This window comes from Lotus japonicus, chromosome 6, assembly GCF_012489685.1.
Source record: "Lotus japonicus ecotype B-129 chromosome 6, LjGifu_v1.2".
NCBI lineage: Eukaryota > Viridiplantae > Streptophyta > Magnoliopsida > Fabales > Fabaceae > Lotus > Lotus japonicus.
Genome location: NC_080046.1, coordinates 4,486,703 through 4,508,133, shown reverse-complemented (window position 1 = coordinate 4,508,133; position 21,431 = coordinate 4,486,703). Strand labels below are relative to the sequence as shown.

Below are 21,431 nucleotides of genomic sequence, written 5' to 3'. Positions count from 1 at the left end.
GGGTGAAGATGAAGATGCGGAGGAAAATGATGGTGATGAATGTAGATGAAATGAGTTTGGGGAGTTTGGAAGGATTTTTTGAAATGAAATGGAAAAGAAGTGCAAAGAAGCGGGGAAGTGGGGGGAGGGGGGTTTGGGAAGTTATTTAAGAATGGGGTATTTAAGACTCTTCGCACATTAATTGGGGGTCTGAATATATCACGGTTAACTAGTAACTAGACTTAGACCCGCGCGAAGCGCGGAGGGCACTATCACTTGACACTTATTGCAATGCGTTGTTATTGGATAAGCCGGTGCAAACAAGTTGCCGAATATATGGTTCTTAAAATCTAAACGGTTTTACTTTAAAGTGAGACAAGCTAGGATCCTTGTATCGCAAGACCCATTTGTCACTGTTATAGTTGACTATGGTCCGATCACATTTGAGGATCACCGCCGCTGCTGCTATTTTTGCCACTAACTACTCATCTATTACTCAGCCATCGTGTGGGTTTCAAGAGTTTTGAGATTTAGGTTGAAGAAGGAAAACATTTTCTAATTATTTAATTTAATACTAAATCTTTCACATTGTAGTATTAATTGATACATTTTTTTAACGTTATTAATTGATATGTTACTAATACAATATTGTGAGTAATGATAGTTTAGTGTTGTGTGTTGTTACAAAAGTGTAAAAACAGAAATTGTTTGAGAAGATGCAAGGACATGGTTTAGATTGTCACCTAAGATTAAAAGCTGACATGGAAAATTTATATAAAAGTAAAGAGATGATATGGCATCGCTACAGCCCGCGCTTCAGAATTACTATAATATAATAGATAGATAGATATGCAAGGTTAACCAATGGTCACATCACGATTGCTATGAGTCTAAAATAATCTTATATGACCTTTGTGTCCAATCTATAACTACTACAAAGAAGCAACTATATGACACTATTCACCCAAGGGTTTTATTGGGTGTGGTTAAGGTCCACCATAAGTTTAATTGAAAGTTGCTTTATCTGATTTTTTGGCCCTTTTTTTTTTCTTTCTATTTTTCCTACTTTCCTGAGCATGAATGCATTGGTTTTTAAACTTTATTTGCCTTTTCACTGCTTTTCTATTTTCTGACAACTTTTCATGATTTTTATCACTGCACTGAAAAGAGCAGATACAACTACAAAAGGGTGATTTCCGTTGGCAATCGCCTCATTCTTGCTCCTCTCCTTCAATCTTTCACATCTGGTTCGTGATTTATGTTCTCTGATTTGGTATCTGGTTCTGGTTTTCAACGCTGCCTCCAGATTCGCGATTCAGGTTCTCACTGATTTCTGATTTTCGATTTCTGGTTCTGGTTTTGTGCATCGAGATTTCGCCTCTTCTCCACTTTGTGATTTCGGATTTCTCCCTTGCGTTTTCGGAATTCAGCATCGGGATTTTCGTTTCTTTTTTCTTCTTCGCAACTTCCTGATTGTGTCCAATGGAAGATCAAGTGAATGTTTACCACCTTCATCCTTCGAATAATCCTGGTTTGCTCGCGCATTGAGTAGGTAACCAATTCTTTCGACCCTTTCTTTCATGCTTACTTGCATAATGCTAAATAGTATACACCACTTGATTAGATTTTGAAAAGAATTTGGACAATCATAACTTACAAGGATGTTCAATAGTGAATAGTCACCCCACACACAGGTTCAAATCTCTTACCTTTCTTCCATCCTATGATATTCCACTGAATTTCTTCCCTAACGTTATTGTTTGCTTTCTAAACAGTTCACAGGTCTGCACCATGGCTTCTTCTGCAGACCCACTTACTCTCATGCTCAAAACAAAGTGCAAACCATCAAAGCTTCGTTGCTACACTCCCATTTCCATTGTTTCAACCTCCCAAAGTTGAAGAATCAACGTCTGGGGTAAATCCCATTTTGTTGTTGTTGTTGTTGTTGTTGTTCATAGTATGGAAGTTATAACTAGGACCAGAGACTGTTAAATTAGTTTATAAATAGAAAAGATTGATTGAGTAGAGTGAGTTAGTGAGTGTTGTTTTTATAATTTGATGGGGTTTTAGCATATAGTGTACAATTAATATTGAGATTCAGTATCTTATTCCATGAAAGACCAGCCTTTGGATGAATTCTTTATGGGGTTTCTGTTTTGATGAGGGTTGTAATTTTTCTTACTTTTTTTTGTTGTTGATTTGTTTGTTTCTTTAGTTGGAGCCTGCAGACCCTGACTTCTACCGGATAGGTTATGTCCGGAGCATGCAAGCTTACGAAATTGATTTTAAGGAAGGGCCAGATGGTTTTGGTGTGTATGCTTCCAAAGATGTAGAACCTCTTCGCCGGCCAAGGGTGAGTAGCTTCATTTAAGACTTTTGTAATTGATGGCACTATACTTACAATCTACCTGATATAAAGCCTTGTGACTGCTGGCTGTGGCACATGAGTAGATAATTGCACACATAGCACATAGTTAGTTATTTGCATAATGTCCTTTATTAGAAGTTGTTGATGGCTGTTTTTCCTAATGATGTACTTGGACAGGTTATAATGGAAATTCCTCTTGAATTGATGCTAACCATAAGCAAGATGCTACTGTGGATGCTTTTCCCTGATATAATTCCCATTGGTCATCCAATATTTGATATTATCAACTCGACAAATCGAAAGGTAATTGGAATTCTCCTCTAAAGTCATTAGTTCATAATAAGATATAATTCATATGCTTGATTTTTTTTTTCATGATAAGTTGGCTTGGAATCCTTTGTAATATTAAGGAAGGGCATTATGCAATCATTTTTGCAATTACTGTAATTTTTTGTAAACAACTTTGTGACATATGGTGTTGATTTGTATATCCAGGAGGAACTTTTGGAGCTGCAGGATCCTAATCTTGCTTCTACAAATTTGATCCTCAATTACTTGTTTTACAGCTCTAAGTTTGATCCATTGAAGCACCAGAGTTACTATGAAGGCTTGTTGCTCTCGTCTTTTTAGAAGAAAAGGGTCTTCCTCAGCCACACAATTCGCAGGAGTGGATATAGGTAAATAACTCCTGAGAAATTATTGTACTTCATGGTAATAATATATAAACTTCAAGCAGTGTTCCATGCATGATCTTCTGTTTGTGAAATTATGTCTTCAATTGAATTGTTCTGACTTGTAAGACTTGGTCATTGTTGGTGTTTCTATAAATGACTGAGTCCAATAATCCCATTTGATTGTAATCAAGAATCATCCACATGATTTTTTTAATTAAATGTACTTTTCTTGTGAGAATGTTTGGTTGGTTCAAATCTAGGATAACATGCTACATTCCCAGAAGCATGCTCACAATGTTCTGTTTTAATCAAGCTAATATATCTATGCTGCACAGATATTTCAGATGTTCAGAACATCAAATTTTACTCTTACAAAGAATTGCGAATTGCCTCTGAAGGTTTTAATTCTGCAAACAAGATAGGGCAGGGAGGTTTTGGTTCAGTATCTATAACTACTACAAAGGAGCTTCTATATGCCACTATTCATTGGAGGGTTTTACTCAATGTTTCGCAGGTCCACCATAAGATAGACTAAAAATAGCTTTTCATAATCTTTTGGTTGATTTCTGACGGTTCTACAAATAATATGTTTTATTGTGCTTCTTTTTCGTGCTGATATTGTGTTGTTTTGCTTTTGTTGTTAACCTGGTCAGTGGAAAGTAAAAGTCTGAAATTGAAGTACAACTGACATTTGAGAAACTTTTCATACGATAAAGTTGTTCGATTGTGGTGTCAGCTCTCTGTTTTCTTCACCTTCCCGAGTCCCGACCACTCTCTTCCTTTCCTCCTCGCCGGTAACTACTGTTTCCCTCGCACCACTTTCCATCTCAACGTGCTTTTCGTTTCCTTCATTCGTTTTCACCCTCAATGCTTCATTCAGGATTGGGCTCGGAAATTCTGTTGTACGATCTAGAACTCGGAAAGATCATCAGATCCTTCTCTGTATTCGAAGGGGTTCGCGTTCACGGAATCACTTCCAGTAGCTTCCCACAAGAGGCACCTGCACCCTCACTTTGTGGTTTTTATTTATTTATAAATATGTACGGATTAATATCCTCTTTAATCCTCTCATAAACTTGTATTTGCGGCCAACACTCAGTGAGAACATATACACATATAATAAATCTTTTTTCTTCTCATGATAACTCAAAATCTTTTTATAAATGATTTTAGCCCCAAATTTTTTAAAATGATTTTTATTTATTTATATCTTGTATAATTATCTTATCTTATCATTAACAAATGCTTGTACCAACAAAATCATTAACAAACTGAAGAAGAAGATAGAATAACATAAGATACAAGATTTAAGAAGATAGGACAACACTTTAAAAAAAGAAGATAGAACAACGTTATCAACAAAAAAAGATAGAAACCGGAGCAATGTGTTCAATTTTCCTTCAAAGAAAATGGAAATGGAAACAAGCTCAACCGAATTGCATCCGTCGGAACATTGTTCACACGGTAAGTGTTGCAATTCCGGATGAACCTCTCCATGTGAGCATGTGGATCTTCCAAAGTACCTCCACCATATTGGTTTTGGCTCACCAAGTTGATGAATGCCGGTCTCAACTTAAAGTTTCCCACTCCCTCGGGAAAGACAATGCTCCCGGGATAGTCATAACTCATGGTAGCCGAAGTGAGTTCCCGAAGAGACAGGTTAGCATTCTTAACTTCTTTTTCTCGTAACAGGAGGGTGATCCCCTCTTGGATTCTCGCCTCAATGTGGGCTTCAATCTCCTCCTCCGTCATACAGCCACCCATGACGGTGTCTCTCGTGAGAGTAACCTGAAAGTGTGACACTCAAACAGAAAAAGATTAGTAGCACCAATTCTAGACAAGGATAAAAACAAAAAATAAAACCACAGACTAAAAACTTAAACAAAAAAAAACCACAAACAATTCCCCGGCAACGGCGCCAAAAACTTGTTGGTCAATCTGCAAGTGTGCAGAATCTACCCGGTTTTAATTTATCGAACCACATGAAATTGGAATGTGAATTCAGTTTAAGCCTCGAGTTCTGATAACTCCTAGGCAAGTGTACCTATTCGTTAAGTAGTAATAAAATATCGATCTCAAGGATTGCGGTTGTCCAAATCAATTTCACCTATTAAATAACTAAAAAGACTAGTACAAAGGTTTTGGGGGTAAATAATTGTTGTTGAAAACGAACTTAATTGAAAGTTGCAGAATTCAGTGAAAAGCAAGTACGCAGTATTGAAAGCAATCAAAAAGGGAAGTACCTGGGGTAGGATCTCATCAATTTCACTTATGTTCTTAATAGACTAATTAACTCATGAATTATCTAACTTATTTATGGTGCTTGCCTAAGTTTCTACGTGATAATCTCTTAACTACGCAGAACTTCCAATTAAACTGCTAACACTAATCTCTTAGTTCCTAGACGAATTCAATTGGAGAATTAAAACACTTAGTTACTAGCCAACACAATTAGAAGTTACCCTTATCTCTAAGGCGTAGGCGTTCCTAATCAATTCCTCACCGGATCCCTATTTTCTACCGATTTCTCAATCGCATACAAAATAGCAAAGTTAATCTTCATGCATAAAGATTCAAATATAAAAGATGAGAAATTCGTAAATAAAACTAGGATTCATGAGTCAAAAACTAAATCAAAACATAAGGTTAAGAGAATCAAACCAGACACCCCAAGTACCTACGGAGGTTTAGCCAAGCATGGCATCCATGATCAAATAATTTATTGAAATAAAAAGGGTTCTTCAAAAAGCTCAAAGTGATGCTAGGGTTAACTCCAGGAAAACAACTCAAAAGTTGCTCTCAGAATATCAATCCTCTCCCTCACGTTCCAATCTCCCCCTATATATATACTTCCTCTTTCTTTATATTGGCTGCGTGTTCTGTTACTTTTTCTTTTTGTTCACGTCACCTGATCCCACAAAAGCCAAAACCTATATCTTCACACCAGCCACGTGTCATATAGCAATTGGTCCCAGCTTTAAGGTTGAATTCCAGTGCTCCAAGCACCACCATTCTTACGGTGGACCTTCGTCATGATTATAGCACGTGGCAGAGAAGAAAATATCAACCGCTGGATCTCCGCAGGTGCGTGGTAGATTTCATGGAACAGCAGCGCCAGATCCGCTCTTTTATTCCTGATTTTAACATTAAATAAAAATCAGATAAAAATCTCAAAATAAACCAACTAAATTCTAATCAAATCTATAATTCAAAAAGTCCTAATTAAAGATAGATAAAAACTAACAAAATAAAAATAAGATAACAACTTAAAATAAACTTATCTAATCCTAAATTAAAGTAAATAAATCCTAATAATAATTAAATAGAATATAAAGCTAAGTTAAATCCTAATAAAATCTAGAAAAATAATATAAAATGTAGAAAAATACTAAAACTAAATAGAAATATTAAAATGCATGAAATAGGCCTAGAGTGTCCAAAAATGATTAAAATATCTTAAATAATACATTAAAATGCATGCAAATAAACTAGAAAAATAGCCTTAAATCCCGGGTCATCAAGTTCACGGTAAGAAAGTGAGTAAAATTCAGTTTTAAGGTTGATTGTTTAGGTGACTAATTAACAAGCAATTGAAATATAAGTGTGTGAGAACAATGGTGAGCATGCCTTGGGTTCTTGCTTTACTAATTCAGTTCTAATCAACCTATTTTGTCCACAAAACTCTGAGTCTCTCCTTGATGTTCTAGCCTAATCAATCATCTATCGATGCCTCGCATAGACAATCCTCTCAAGCCAAAAGATAGGCACAATTCATTGATAACCTAAACATTTGCTAAAGGCATTAAGCATGCAATTCAGGCCAACAAACCCCAACCCTTCCTCTATTCCTAGTAGCAAGTATAGAAGAGGTAATCCCACAACAAGTCCCTAATCTATAACAAACTTCCGTTCTATTATAGAAAAGCATAAAGCTAGCACATGTTCTAACTTAAAACATAAAGCATGGATATGAGATTCAAGGGTTTACTCAGAGGAATCATGAATAGAAAAAGGAATTAAGATTAAAACATCATAAGTCTTACAAAGAACCCAAAGCAAAAGGGGTTTTAGCCAAACATGGCTATGAAATCCATACAAGAAGATAAAGATGAAACCTGAAACATAGGGCTTAGAGAAAGCTCCAGAACTCAAACCCTCTCTTCTAACTTATGAAAATATGATAAAATGACAAAAGGTTGTAAGAGAAATGTCTAAAAACCAATTTATAGGCAAAACAGTTGAATTTGGGCGCTCAGGCGCCAATTCAGAGCGCCAATTCCAGCCCAGAAACATGCTCTCTGGAGGTGTCTGGCGCCTAGGCGCCAATTCCCAGCGCCTAGGCGCCAATTCCAAAAGCTTCAGGAAATTGCACTAGCGCCTAGGCGCCAATTCCCAGCGCCTAGGCGCTCAAGCTTCGCTGGAACAGACTTTTCAGCTCCTTGTAACTCCTCTTCAAGCCTCTTTAATCCCTCCTTCAATTCCAAGCTTCTTGGCCTTCCTCATCCATCAGTTTCAGACCTGGTAACTTAGGCACAAAGTAAAAGAGATATCTAGAAGCTTCAAAGAGTTAATTAGTAAGGAGAACCTTCAATTAAAATAGAAAAGATACGCAAGTCCTCTAGCTAATCAAAATGCACGAAATGTCCTTATTAAATTACAAAAATACAAAAACAAAATAAAAACACAAAGAAAGATAAAAATGCATGATAATGCATGAAACACTACATGAGACTCAACAAAAAGACTCGAAACAAACTAGGAAATGACCCTAAAAACACTACTAAACTAGGGTCATCATATTCCTTCATCTTCAACGGGCTGGAGTCGACCTTACCTTTTCCCATTGTAGTTACACAAGAAAGTATCAGTTAGAAGTAAGGCATGAATAACAAAGCAAGTTATGTGTAAAGATTATCAACTTACTAAAGAATTGATTTAAAGTGCCAGCTTTCGCCGCCTCAATCAACTCATGCCCGGAGATAACTGGCAATGAACGAAGATAGTCGGCGACCCCTCGCTCGGAATCGTCTAAGGCGTCATATGACACAGAGATCTTTCGACGAGGGTTTTTCGTCCAATAAAAGGGGAAGAGGGGAGAATTGTTGGAATCTCGGAACAAACCCTTTATTTCAGGCGATTCAACAATTTTAAAGTATTTTTTCTGTCATACTTTGTAATGGCTCTTGAGGGCGGTAAACCGACTCATTTTCTTGCGGGCTAGAAGAGGGACCCACTTTACGGAAGTGAGTTTCTTGGTAACAGACTTATAAAAAAGAAAGAACAAAGGGTAGGTGGGAGTGAAACTCAAATGTTTACAAAGAATTTCGAAACAACGGATAAAACCCCAGGCGTTGGGCTGGAGTTGGCAAGGCGCCACGTTCAGAAAGGATAGAACGTGACATATGAAAGGCGAAAAAGGAAGTTTAATGTTCAAGTCAGTGAAAAAATAACCATAAACAAAAAAGAAATTGGGCGATTCATTTGATGATTCTTTGCGTAAAAGAACACAATCATCCTCGCCGCATGGAAGGACGTTTAGCTAAAGGTCTTCGTTATTAGAAGTGGCGGGATTTATCTTCGTAAACCCTTGGGCAGATATGCGAAGCAAATTAATACTCCTAATACTATCCCAGATGGAATGTCACAGACACTTATCTTCAACCAAATGAACGTTTGTACGCCATTCGGGCGAAGATAAATCCCCATTGGAGGAAAGAACAGAATCAACTGAACCGGCTGGCTCAGAATCCTCGTGAATGGAGGGCGAGGATGGGATTTCAATAACGGTGGGGGCAGAAATTTCCCCCTCCGTTGAAGGTGATGAAAGTTCTAAGGAGGAAACACTAACACTATGCAACGACATGCTGGGTAGTTTCATAAACAGTTAAAGGAAGAAGATGAACCGTGACAAGAAAGTGAAAGAAAGTAAAACGAGAAGAAGAATGTAAAAGAACTCACCGGAGGAAGAAGTGAGAGATTGGGTAAGGAGAACGTCAGCTATAGGGGAACACCGCGCAATGACGACTGCCGGAGTAAATGAAGATTCACCGGAGATCAAAGAGGAGAAAGTAGGAGAATTTCAGAGAAGTTTTCAGAGCAAAAGGAGAATTTCAGAACGTAAAGAAAGAAGAGGTAAAAGGGGTTTTTATAGGGGAAAAAAGAGGAGAGAAAATGAATGGGAAGAGTCGTGGGATTTGAAATTCAAAAAGGTGTAAGATGAAAAGGCATGACTCCTCGAGACACACAAATAGAAACTGCATTCATGGCAAATGATGACGAATCCCGGAAAACAAGGATCGCGTGTGTCAGTTGAAAAGACGTGACTGACAGTTGTGACAAGGGCGACATATTGCCATAAAAGTGGCGGCGTACCAACAAAACGTAAAGGTGGCGGCACATCAGCGATTATGAAGAATGCAACATAACAACAAAAGTGAAAGGATAAGTAAAGAACAACCAACATTCACAAATAATCTCACTAAAAATCACTCAGTGAATAGTGAAAGCAGGCGACAAATAGCATATTGAAGACATTTCGACTCAACCTAGCTGAGCCTCATGTCTTGGGGGCATGTGGACCGGGCAGGACATAAAGGATTCCATGCCCGCCCTAAACAAGGATTCAGCCAGACGAAGGAAGCCATGGCGAGAACTGATAAAACACTGAGGATCCTCGCCCTCTCTTTTAAGCGGACTCGCAAGCCAGCTGGAAGATTCTTATGGATTTGTCTTATATGCATAGGGATTTGGGCCCTAGTTGTCAGGCCCAAATGTAGGAAAAGTCCATATCATGACCAACCTCTATAAAAGGGAAGGTCATCACCTTGTACTACCAACTTTTGAATCATCAATGAGAATATACTCTTTTATTACATCTTTACTATTTTAGTGCTCTGCTAGGGTTTGCTTTTCCTTCCTCTTCTTACGTAAGCATACCTTAGGACTAAACACTGAGCAACTAATCTAATGAGTTGTGGTACAACGAATTGACCAAGCAAGCCGAAGGATGCCTCCAAGCCTTCTTTTCCCAACTCTCCTAAGAAGCTTGTCGTGCCAAAGTATCCACCTAGAGACATGAGCAAGAGCCATTGTCCAGTCTCAATCGATCATACCTCTAATTTGCATGATCGTATCCCTGGCCTAGTATGTGGATAGTCGTCTCGGCATTGGAGGATTTCCATTGCACTTAGGCAATCAGAACGACAAAGCACCTTCCTATAACCAAGATCCTAACTTTGTTTTAAGCCCAATTCTACTGCTAATATTTATGCTAAGAAAGTATTCCCATTCACAGTACTCACTGCCACCCCTGATATCCATTCACCATTGTCATTTCGAAGCACCGCCCCACATCCCATCCTTCTTGTTGTCGGATTCCAACTTCCATCTACTGCCACGCGCAACCCCGGACCCTCTACAGCAGCACCCACCATCACAGCAGCAGTCGTGACCGCATCATCATGCACTTGGGGCAGTCCAGAACTCACTTGCACGATGGCCATCGTCTCCCGTTTTGGATGTCCAGCAACAATTGTCGTAATACATAACCAACGTCTCATGCCTGGTCTGCAAAAACGTAGTTGTTCCTCCACTTCCATAACCACTAGAGTACTGTGTTGCCTAACTGATTATGATTATGGGACAAGAGCTTTGTAAACCAGAGCTGGAACGACACATGAATTGCAAGAGGAGGGAGAACCGATCGAAAATGAGACCAGATAGAAAGAGATGTCGGGCAGCCACAAAACAAATGATATTTAAACCTTTTTAAAATACCATAAGTATAATAAAATATTATTTAGGAAAAAAATAATGTACTAAATTTCTAAGTACAATTATATTTGACATTAATATAATATATAATTAAAAAACCATTCTTAAACATAATATTTATACATATAAATAAAAAAAATGGTTGAAGCTTGCCTCTTATACATAAATTTATATTATATACAGATAAATATATAAATGATCTTTGATTTTGATTCACATAAGAAAGTTTTTTTTTTGCAATAATTTTTTTTTTTCATTTGAAGTCATTGACCTTCAAGTAAATATTTCAACTAAATTTCGCTATTTTTTATTATTGTTGAGTAGTTAACATTACTTAGTGTCATTTAAATATTTTGATTTTCTCCAAGTTGTGAGTGATAATTAATATTTTAACAAATTTTAATAATTAATAGGCATTAAAATTTTTACTATTAAAAGTTAATATATTTATACTATAAAGTTTAATCGTTAGCTAATTGAAATTTTTATATCATAATTTTTACAATTATTATTTAATTTAAGTAATAGTATAAAATATCTTCAATAGCTGATTAATATTCTTATTTCTGTAAACCTCATATTAATTATATATATAGATAATGTATAATATTTGAGTCAACATCAAAGCGAGGGTGGGTGCACATGGTTTAAGGTCAACCTAATCATCTTGAATGACTTGAACCAACCTGAAAGCTAAAGCTTAGTTTGGATTTTTTCATGTCAACCTGGTGCCATTGGTTTGGGTCTTGGTCTGAAATCTCTGAAATTGAATAGGCCCAAGACCCAAATTACTTATAGTAACGCAAATTATTTTGGGCTTAGCCCTTACGAGATATGAGCGAAGTTTTATATTTAACTTTCCAACCCTAAGTCACCCTTCATCCTTTCTCCTCTCTCTAATCACTCAAACCCTAAGCCACCTTATCCAGCTGTCGCTCATGTCCCTCGCTGTCGTTGGTGCGAGCCACCCAACCATCTTCTATGGACTAAAAAGTGAGGGGTTGTGATTGTAACATTTAGGTCACTTATTTCATATTCGCCTCATTCTTTCACAGTTGTCTCATTTTGACATCGTAGATTTCACCTTCTCATTTGATGTTGCAGATCGCCTTCACGCTGATGATTGTGAAAGAAAGTAGATGCGAGAGCTGAGAGGTTTTCACCTTCACCTTCACCTTCACCTTCGTTTTCGATCACTATCGTAGGTACAACAGTATTTCACAAAATTTGGTTCTTAGTTATGTTTTTCCTCATTTTTTCCTCTAGATTTCCCAATTGGTGACCTTTTGGTAGTCATTTTGGATCTGTATTTGGTTTTCACCTTCACCTACTCCTTTGATCTCTATCGTAGGTATGAAAGGTTTTGACAAAATTTGGTGCTTATTTATGTTTTTGTCATTTTTTCCTCTAGATTTAGATTTCCCGATTGATGACCTTTTGGTTGTCATTATGGATCTGTATTTGATTTTCACCTTTCCCTTCTCTGTTGATCTCGTTCATAGATATGAAAGGTTTTCGCAAAATTTGGGGCTTATTTATGTTTTTTGTCATTTTTTCCCTCTAGATTTCTCAATTGGTGTCCTTTTGGCAGTCATTATGGATATGTAATTTTGGTTAGTGAGGATTTCAGGCAATGAGGATTACAAAATTTTATGAAAATTTTGAAGCATATGGATTTGTGAAATAATGCACTATTTTTTATAACTGTGATTGACATGTTTGATTGAGGCGATTTTCATTTTGGATATTTTTTTTCTTAAATGTTTTACTTTACCCAGGGACACTCATTGTACCAATGAGGCACAAATGTATCTTAGTAAGAAGCTTGACTTGAAGAAAAAGAATGTTAAGTTTTGGTATCAAAAAAATGAAGAATCCAATTAAAGGTAAATTGAAATATATTAGTATTCAGACACTTTTTGATTTATTGAATGAATTGATTCTCGTGAACCAATATGTGGGAAAATGAGAAGCTTTGGAAAAATAACAGTGTGATGAAGGAATTTAAGGGAAATGCAACATGCAACAATTGTGGTGGAACTATCATTGTAGGTCAATTTTCACTTAGGATGAAGTAGTTATGAAAAATGATCGACTAATGGATGAATTAAATCGCATAGGTGCATTCGCATCGGCTAGTCTCATGAAGGCTCTTGCCAATGGGACTTGATGTGTAGATGTAGTTTTGAGAAATCAACCATCTGCATTTCCTAGGACTAGATAACCAATGAAGTTGATGATGGGTAGTGAAGTCTGTTTAGAAATATATGTGCTTATGGATCTTGCATTAGCTTCTATGAATGAAATAATTAAGATGGCTCAGCCAGATATCCTTCTCTGGACTAAGAGTTCAAATGAGGAGAAATAAGTACTTAATGAAGAAGAATATTTTTCTCCTTATATCGACCCAAAGCCCATTAGTTATGTAACTAAAACTTCAATAAAATTTTGGGTAGTAATAATCAATAATTTGGCCCTCATCGAGCCATTATGGGCACCATATGATATCCAACTTCTTATACTCTCTTGCCTATGATGCTTACTTTTCTCTTGAATAACAGTGAAAGTTATTTGAAGAACTAATTATTCTATCTATGGGGTTAATGGTTAGACATGTTTCCATCACTGATTGCTAGAGAAATCATCGTGTTTGTGATATATACTGACATGGATGGATCTAAAAGTGAATCTTTGTTAATGGTATGTTTTTATTCGTTTTCTAGGTTTTGTAAACTTTCTATATTTGGTTGGAAATTATTAGTATTAATTAACAGTTTTCAGATGCATGGTGACGTTCAATTACCTTCCCCACTTGTCTTAGTTTTGCAAATGAATATGATAAGGTTTCACAAGTATAATGTAGAAGGTTGTGGGTTGTTTTCATGTAGATGTATTAGTCGACATTGAAAATCTATTCATGAGCTATAGGAGACTTCATTTTGGATGTGGTGTGCATGCCACATAACCAATTGTTTGTCCAAGCTAAGTGTTTCATGCTCTAAACTAAGTGTTCTAATTAAACATTTTGTATTTTTATTTAATTAGTTTGTTTCATTGTTACATGCAGATTACATAGGTTGATTATTCTCGATATGATGAGAGTATTTTCCACCAACTCTATTACCCTTTAGTTAATTCAGGCACTACGTTGGGGCTCATAGATCGGTTGAAACTCTCCAAATGCCACATGCATTCGTTGCAATGCTCATCTCCTCTTATATACCATCATAGGACACCTCAGGTAAATGTTCATAAATGTCACGTAAATTTATTTGGTGTAGTTTTATCAAATAATGTATACTTGTGTAAGATTTAGTAGTAAATAATATATTATAATTTAATTTTAAAAAATTTCTAAAAAATTTAATAATATATGGCATATCAGTAACTAATTGTTATATAATTATTATATAGAAAAATTAATTCATTATGAATTCTTTCATTAATATTTCTCCATCAATTAATCACCAACTAATTAAAAATATACTCTTCATTAAGATTTAGATAATACCAACATCAATGTTAAGTAGCAGATAATTTTACTTATAGTTATAGTTATAGATATAGATATAGAGAGAATGTATTTTATAAGAATAGTCTTTTTATATTAGAACATAAGAATAAATTATGACTGTTAGATCTAATCATAAATGCTAAAGATTAAAACAAGTAAGGGTTAAATATGTTTTTGATCCCTGATTTATACACCATAATCTAAAATGGTTCCTATAAAAAAATTGATAGCTTTTAGACCCTGACAAATTTTGTTTGAATCGAAATAGTCCTTATGACGTCATAAAGCATTTCTGAGATACTTTTACTCAGTCACTAGCCCGCGTGGCAAACCTATTTACATATAAGTGTCCACGTGTAATTTCACAATATGTTAATACTTGTCTACTTATTTATAAACACATTCAATAACACATTCAAAGCAATGGAGAACCTTAATTATAAAAATTAAACTGTTTTAGCTGAAAAAATAAAGGGAGGTATAGGGAGTTAGCTAAAACTAAATGTAAGAGAATAAGTTGTGGTTCAGATTAGAAACTTCACCATGGAACACATAATGGGGTGAAAATTTGCCCCGAGAACCCCTAACGCGACTGCAAAGATTCCCGGTTCTTAACATTATGTAAAATCAAAAATAAAAGAAAGGAAAAACAGAAACATAATTAGCCAGAAAAAAAAAGGACAAGTACAAATTTTAAAATAATAACAATGATAAATAAAAAAGAGAAGGACATGAGTAAATTACAAGAATCACATCACATAAGCAAACAAGACAAAACTTCTAAGTCCTTAAAGTCCTCTCTCTTCCTCAAGGGAGGAATAGAAGTCCTTCACCTACCAGTGGTACATGCATACCTAGGAAAGTTGTATAGCCATGCTTGAAAGTCCACAAGAATTGAACAATTAACAAAGAGAGATGAGAGAAGAGTGGGAAAAAGGCTCTCCTAAAAGCAGTACAAAAGCAAATCAAGGACAACTGATCACAAGTCACATGCCCAATAAGTTAATCGAATAAAACAGTGGGAAAAAAGACTAAGAAAATGTTACAGACAACATAATTAGACTTCTTGTGTAATAATTGGAAGTATGATCAACATCAGTGCTACAACTTAGCTAACAATAAGAACATATTACCTATTTTCTTCTTTCCATTTTTCGTTTGACCTCATGAAATATATATGCAAAACAACTGCTTAGTGTTTATTTTCTTTAGACACAGATATAGTTAGAACAACAAAATATGTAATAGCAACAATCACCCGAAAGAATGCAATGACATGTTCAAGCAACTTCAAAATGTCATTATTAATAGCGGTACATGAATTGATCTACTGATAATTTGACATGCAAATGATGAGAGCTTGAAATTCACATCTAAATCAATAACTCAAAAGTGAAGAAGGGACGAAATATATCAAAAGACCATGAAAGTATTTACAGAGACAGACAAGATGATATATGTAAAATTAACCATGAATATATTTATTTATATCTCATTGTTAGTCCTATTTTATTTGAATTAGGACTCCAGTACCAGCATAAATATGATCTAATAGTACAATAACCGACAAAAGAAGAACGTAGAACCAAAACAAGAACACTCTTATCTAAGAATTCAGTTTCAATAACGATACTTAGACATACAAATAGTACAGAGATCCACTAGATAAACTATACTTAGCTAAAGGAACACTAAACAAGTACCAACAGAGGTGAAAACTTGACTGCCACAGTAAGATACAAAAACATCTCAACATTGGCACATAATTGAAATTTCTACATGCCAAGGTAGACCAAACCTTAAAAAATGAAAATGGAAATTGAAAAACTTCATAAAAAAATCAAACTTTGTTCCGCAGGGTCCCCACTCCACACTCTAAAACCCCAATTTCATCTGCATGCTCTCAAACCAAAAAAAAAACCAGGTGAGGAAAACACGCCAAAAAAAAATTGTTCAAGATCAAGAACAATATCACCTAGCAACAAATAAACAGAAGGAAATGATGTTACCTTGAATGAGGAGCTTTTGAGCAGTCTCATTGGGATCCATAGAACACTCCTTGAGCATTGCATAAATTTCATCCTCACTATGGTTACTAGTGATCTCTTTGATGTTCTGGATCGTCTTCCTCACAAAGCTCGGAATCAAAACCCTCATCCCATCGTCGTTCATTGTTGCAACAGAAAGACACAAACTTTTCAAAGGGAAAGAAAAAAATAGGGAGAGAGAAAGAGAAACCAATTGGGTGTGTAGAGAGATAGAGGTTTAGTGGTTTTTATTGGAAATGATGATAGCAAACATATACACTCACTAACAAATAAACATTTGAAGTTCATATAATTGGGCACAAGGTGTGTTGTGATCCATTACTTTTCAGCCATTAAGTTCTGAAGTAATTGCACTGAACTCCTATTCTCTGAGATATAAAATTATTGCATTGACCTCCCATATTTAATATATACGAAAAACAACATAAGCGTGTTAAGTGTTAGAATGATCAATCATCAGGGAATCAGTGTAATAATGATAAACGTAAAGGGAGGTTAGTGCAATGTTTTCAATAAAGTAAGGGTAGTTAGTGTCTTGTTAAATAATAGAGGGGAAGTCAATGCCACAATGATAAACTTTAGGGGAGACACCTTTTTTCTCACTATTTCTCTCTTCTGATCACATTACATTTTATTAAATAATAGAGGAGAAGTCAATGTCACAATGATAAACTTCAGGGGAGACACCTTTTTTTAATCTTTATTTATATCTTCTGATCACATCACGTCACAAGAAACTAGCTACCCTTACTTGATTGAAAACATTGCACTAACCTCCCTTTACGTTTATCATTATTACACTGATTTCCCTTACAATTTATCATTATAACACTTAACACGCTTATGTTATTCTACGTGATATATTAAAGATGTGAGGTCAATGAAATAATTTCATATCTAAGAGGAGAGGAGTTTAGTGCAATTACTTCAAAACTTATTGGTTGAAAGGTAATAACAGATCACAACACACCTTGTGCCCATATTTAAAATCTTCAAATTTATCTTCATTAGTGAGTGTATCTGTTTGCTATCATTACCAATAAAAACCACTAACCCCCCCTCTCTCTCTTGCTACACACCCACTTAGTTTCTCTTTCGCTTTCTCTCTTTATTTTGTGTTCCCTTTGAAAAGTTTGTGTCATTGTGTTGCAACAATGGACGCCACTAAGATGAGGGCTTTGATTTTGAGCTCTGAGAGGAAGATGATCCAGAACATCAAAGAGATCATTGGTAACTATAGTGAGGATGAAATTTATGCATTGCCCAAGGAGTGTTCCATGGATCCCCATGAGACTGCTCAGAAGCTCCTCCTTCAGGGAAACATCATGTCCTTTTGTTCATTTCTACTAGGTTATATTGATCTTGATCTTGAACTATTTTTTTTTTTGGCGTGTTTTTCTCACCTGATTTTTGTTTGGTCTGGGAGCATGTGGATGAAATTGGGGTTTTGGAGTGTAGAGTGGGGCCCTACGGGACAAAGTTTGATTATTATGAAGTTTTTCAATCCCTATTTTCATTTTTTTCAGGTTTGGTCTACCTTGGCATGTAGAAATTTCAATTTTGTTCCAATGTTGACAAGTTTAGGTTTTTTGATACCTCTTTTGATTATTGTGAGGTGTTGTGTAGTTGGAGTGAGATAAGTTGAGTTATTTCTTTACATAATTTATCTTCTTGGTGTTTTTGAGTGTATTGTGTCATATCAGATGTGCTTGGCTTACCTGGTGCAGTTGTGGACTTGATTCTACTTCATTTGAAGGAATTTGAGATGTTTTTATCTTTCAATTTACTGTGGCTGTCAAATTTTTAGCTCAGTTGACAATTGTTTAATGCTCCTTTGGCTAGTTATAGTTTGTCTAATGGATTGTTCTAGGAATGAACATTGAAGGAAGGGATAGTACCTAGAGAGTGGAAGAATGTGCTAAAGAGAGAATGAGAATGCTGAATTTCATGTGTTATTTCACAAAGTGATCCAAAGTCCTCTACAATTGGTAACTACCTCCTATTTATAGAGCTTGGGCACTACCTATTGGGCCAATTGGGCCTCCAAGGCCGAGGCCCAACTTAAGGCCAGGGCCTCACCTCGGGGCGGGTTACACGCTGGGCGTTGCCCCTCTAGGGGCCCGCCCAGTCCACAAGACACCGAGCTCGAAGTATGAGAGCTAAGTGTGTCTTTTAAATGCTTTTACATGTATCCTATAGTACACTGGGATCTAAGCTGCCAACATGGCTTGAAAAAAGAAGTAAACTACGTCGCCAACATGGCGTAAGCAAAAAAGAAACAAGCATCTTTGGTCTTGGCGAACAACCCAAATTGGCAAGTCCACAAGCAGCGAGAACGACCACTCCATACTGGCAATTGGTTGGAGTAGGTGGGCGATCGTTCGTCGGTGAGAAAAGGTGGTAGGCGTTGATCGTGTACTGATCACCCAAGTGCTGACTGGCAATGTCCCTGGCGAGTGACTAAACTTTAACGCTGGTATTACTTGTCAGGCGATGGCGTTTGGTTTCTATGGTGGCGAGGCCTTTCGCGCTTCCTCTTATTTCAAAAACCTTTCAAATCCCCAACTGCCCCACGTGACGCGTCAGTTACATCAGTCTTCCTCTTTCTCCGAAACCGTCACTTCACTTTTCATAACTGTCCCATCGTGCGCAGTAAACCTCATCACACGCGTTCCACTTCCCCAAAAAACCATCATGACTTCCAATCTTCCACACGTGTCCAACACGCGTCACCTTTCCAACTTCTCCCCTGCCTATAAAAACCCTTCTTCCCTACAATCATCCCTTTCCGAGACCGCTTTTTACCTCCCTTATTGCCTACCAAGCTCCTTCTTCCAACTTCCGCTCTGGTGCCGTTGCCTACCACCCCTTCCGCTACCCACTCTTCACATCCTTCTCCGGTGAGTCCTCCTTCCCTTATTTCTGCATCATATCTCTACTCATCTTTTTTCCCCTTTCACTCATTTGACTATAGAAGATGGCTTCAAACCCTAACTCCCCTAATCACTCCTCCTCTTCTTCTGGGAGTGATCCTGACTCTACCGCAGCCGGCGGCCTCCGTTTAGAGGTCCCGGAGGTCCCTCAATACCGATTAAAAACTTTCACAACCCTGCCCCTCCCAGTTCAAATAGCGCCCTCACACGAGGCCATTGACCAACCTTCCGTTTTCCAGGATAGGGAGACTATCGTGGAATTCGTAAGTAGCCTTGGCGGTTTGTCTGATGATGACGAAATAAATGCCAAACTCCGGATTTGGCCCTGTAGTGCTGAAGACCGCCCCTGGCTTCACAGGGCCGACGACGACGTAAAGGGATCTCACTTCTTTTTCACCTATGAGTATATGTTCGGCGAGCTTGGAGTCAGACTTCCTTTTTCGCCCTTCATCCAGACCGTTCTCCGCGATATCAACGCGGCTCCTTGCCAACTTCACCCCAATGCCTGGGCCTTCATCCGGTGCTTTGAGATCTTGTGCGCCGATGTTGGCACCGCCCCATCTCCCACCAGCTTCTTTTACCTCTACGATGTTGACCCCAAGTCCATCAAAAATAAAGGGTGGATTTCTTTAAAGGCCCGGGCTGGCCGTAAATGCTTGAATCCTCATAAAAGCAACGCCAAGTCCTCCTTTGCCCGAAGATACTTCCGCGTGGCGGTTCACCCCGCCTATCCAGAGGCCTTCACTCTTAGGGACGGGACTGCCCTTTTTCCCCTTTACTGGACGGAGAAACCAATGCGTACCACTGCAGACCAAAACCAAGGTGGTGATGGAGGAGGAGAAGGCGGCACAGAAGTGCGTGTAGCCTGTACTCCTGCCGTTCGTATCGGAGAATCCGGGACAACTCGATGAGGTCGCCGAGGCGGCAAAATTCGCCGTCGCACTGGTGAATGATGCAGCTTCCTACGTCGAGTCTCCATCTAAACCAGGAATGACGCAAACTCGATCGACAAACGAACGCCGGTCACGGAATCAGAATCGGAAAATTAGAGAATTGCCTGATCGTAATCAGAGATAGCTTCTTGCACAATCAATCCACGTGAATGGGAGTAGAAAGTTTATCTTCCCCACAGACGGCGCCAAATGTTCTAGGAATGAACATTGAAGGAAGGGATAGTACCTAGAGAGTGGAAGAATGTGCTAAAGAGAGAATGAGAATGCTGAATTTCATGTGTTATTTCACAAAGTGATCCAAAGTCCTCTACAATTGGTAACTACCTCCTATTTATAGAGCTTGGGCACTACCTATTGGGCCAATTGGGCCTCCAAGGCCGAGGCCCAACTTAAGGCCAGGGCCTCGCCTCGGGGCGGGTTACACGCTGGGCGTTGCCCCTCTAGGGGCCCGCCCAGTACATGGATCTATGTACTATTTGTATGTCTAAGCATCCTTATTAAAACTGAATTCTTAGATAAGAGCGTTCTTGTTGTGGTTCTACGTTCCACTTTTCTTGGTTATTGTACTATTAGATCATATTTATGCTGGTATTGGAGTCATAATTCAAATAAAATAGTACTAATTATGAGATATAAATAAAAATATGCATGGTTAATTTTACATATATCATCTTGTATGTCTCTGTAAATGCTTTCATGGTCTTTTGATATATTCTGTCCCTTCTTCACTTTTGAGTTATTGATTTAGATGTGAAATTTCAAGCTCTCATCATTTGCATGTCAAATTATCAGTAGATCAATTTATGTACCACAGTTAATAATGACATTTTGAAGTTGCTTGAAAATATCATTGCATTATTCTGGGTGACTGTTGGTATTACATATTTTTTTGTTCTAACTATATATGTGTCTAAAGAAAATAACATTAAGCAGTTATTTTTCAGATACATTTCATGAGGTCAAACGAAAAAGGGATAGAAGAAAGGAGGTAAAATGTTCTTATTGTTAGCTAAATCGTAGCACTGATGTTGATCATACTTCCAATTATTATACAAGAAGTCTATTTCTATTGTCTGTGACATTTTTTTAGTTTTTTTCCCACTATTTCACTCGATTAACTTGTTGAGCATGTTACTTGTGATTTGTTGTCCCTGACTTTCTTTTGTACTTCTTTTAGGGGAGCCTTTTT

The 21,431-nt window shown here is 37.3% G+C and overlaps 1 protein-coding gene across 3 annotated transcripts; it reads left to right on the top strand.

The window, feature by feature from the left end:
* Positions 1 to 1,097: 1,097 nt before the first annotated feature.
* On the top strand, positions 1,098 to 3,624 carry LOC130727020 (protein PLASTID TRANSCRIPTIONALLY ACTIVE 14-like). 3 transcript variants are annotated; one of them, XM_057578349.1, is made up of 6 exons: positions 1,098 to 1,531; positions 1,755 to 1,894; positions 2,195 to 2,332; positions 2,525 to 2,650; positions 2,843 to 3,024; positions 3,420 to 3,624. In XM_057578349.1, exons 3-5 carry the CDS (start codon positions 2,243 to 2,245, stop codon positions 2,975 to 2,977), a joined length of 351 nt encoding a protein of 116 aa, XP_057434332.1. In that variant the 5' UTR covers positions 1,098 to 1,531; positions 1,755 to 1,894; positions 2,195 to 2,242; the 3' UTR covers positions 2,978 to 3,024; positions 3,420 to 3,624. The 3 variants fall into 3 exon arrangements, with proteins under 3 accessions (XP_057434332.1, XP_057434331.1, XP_057434330.1); XM_057578348.1 differs by having other exon boundaries at positions 3,357 to 3,624; XM_057578347.1 differs by lacking the exon at positions 3,420 to 3,624 and having other exon boundaries at positions 1,098 to 1,298; positions 1,410 to 1,531; positions 2,843 to 3,259.
* Positions 3,625 to 21,431: the final 17,807 nt, after the last annotated feature.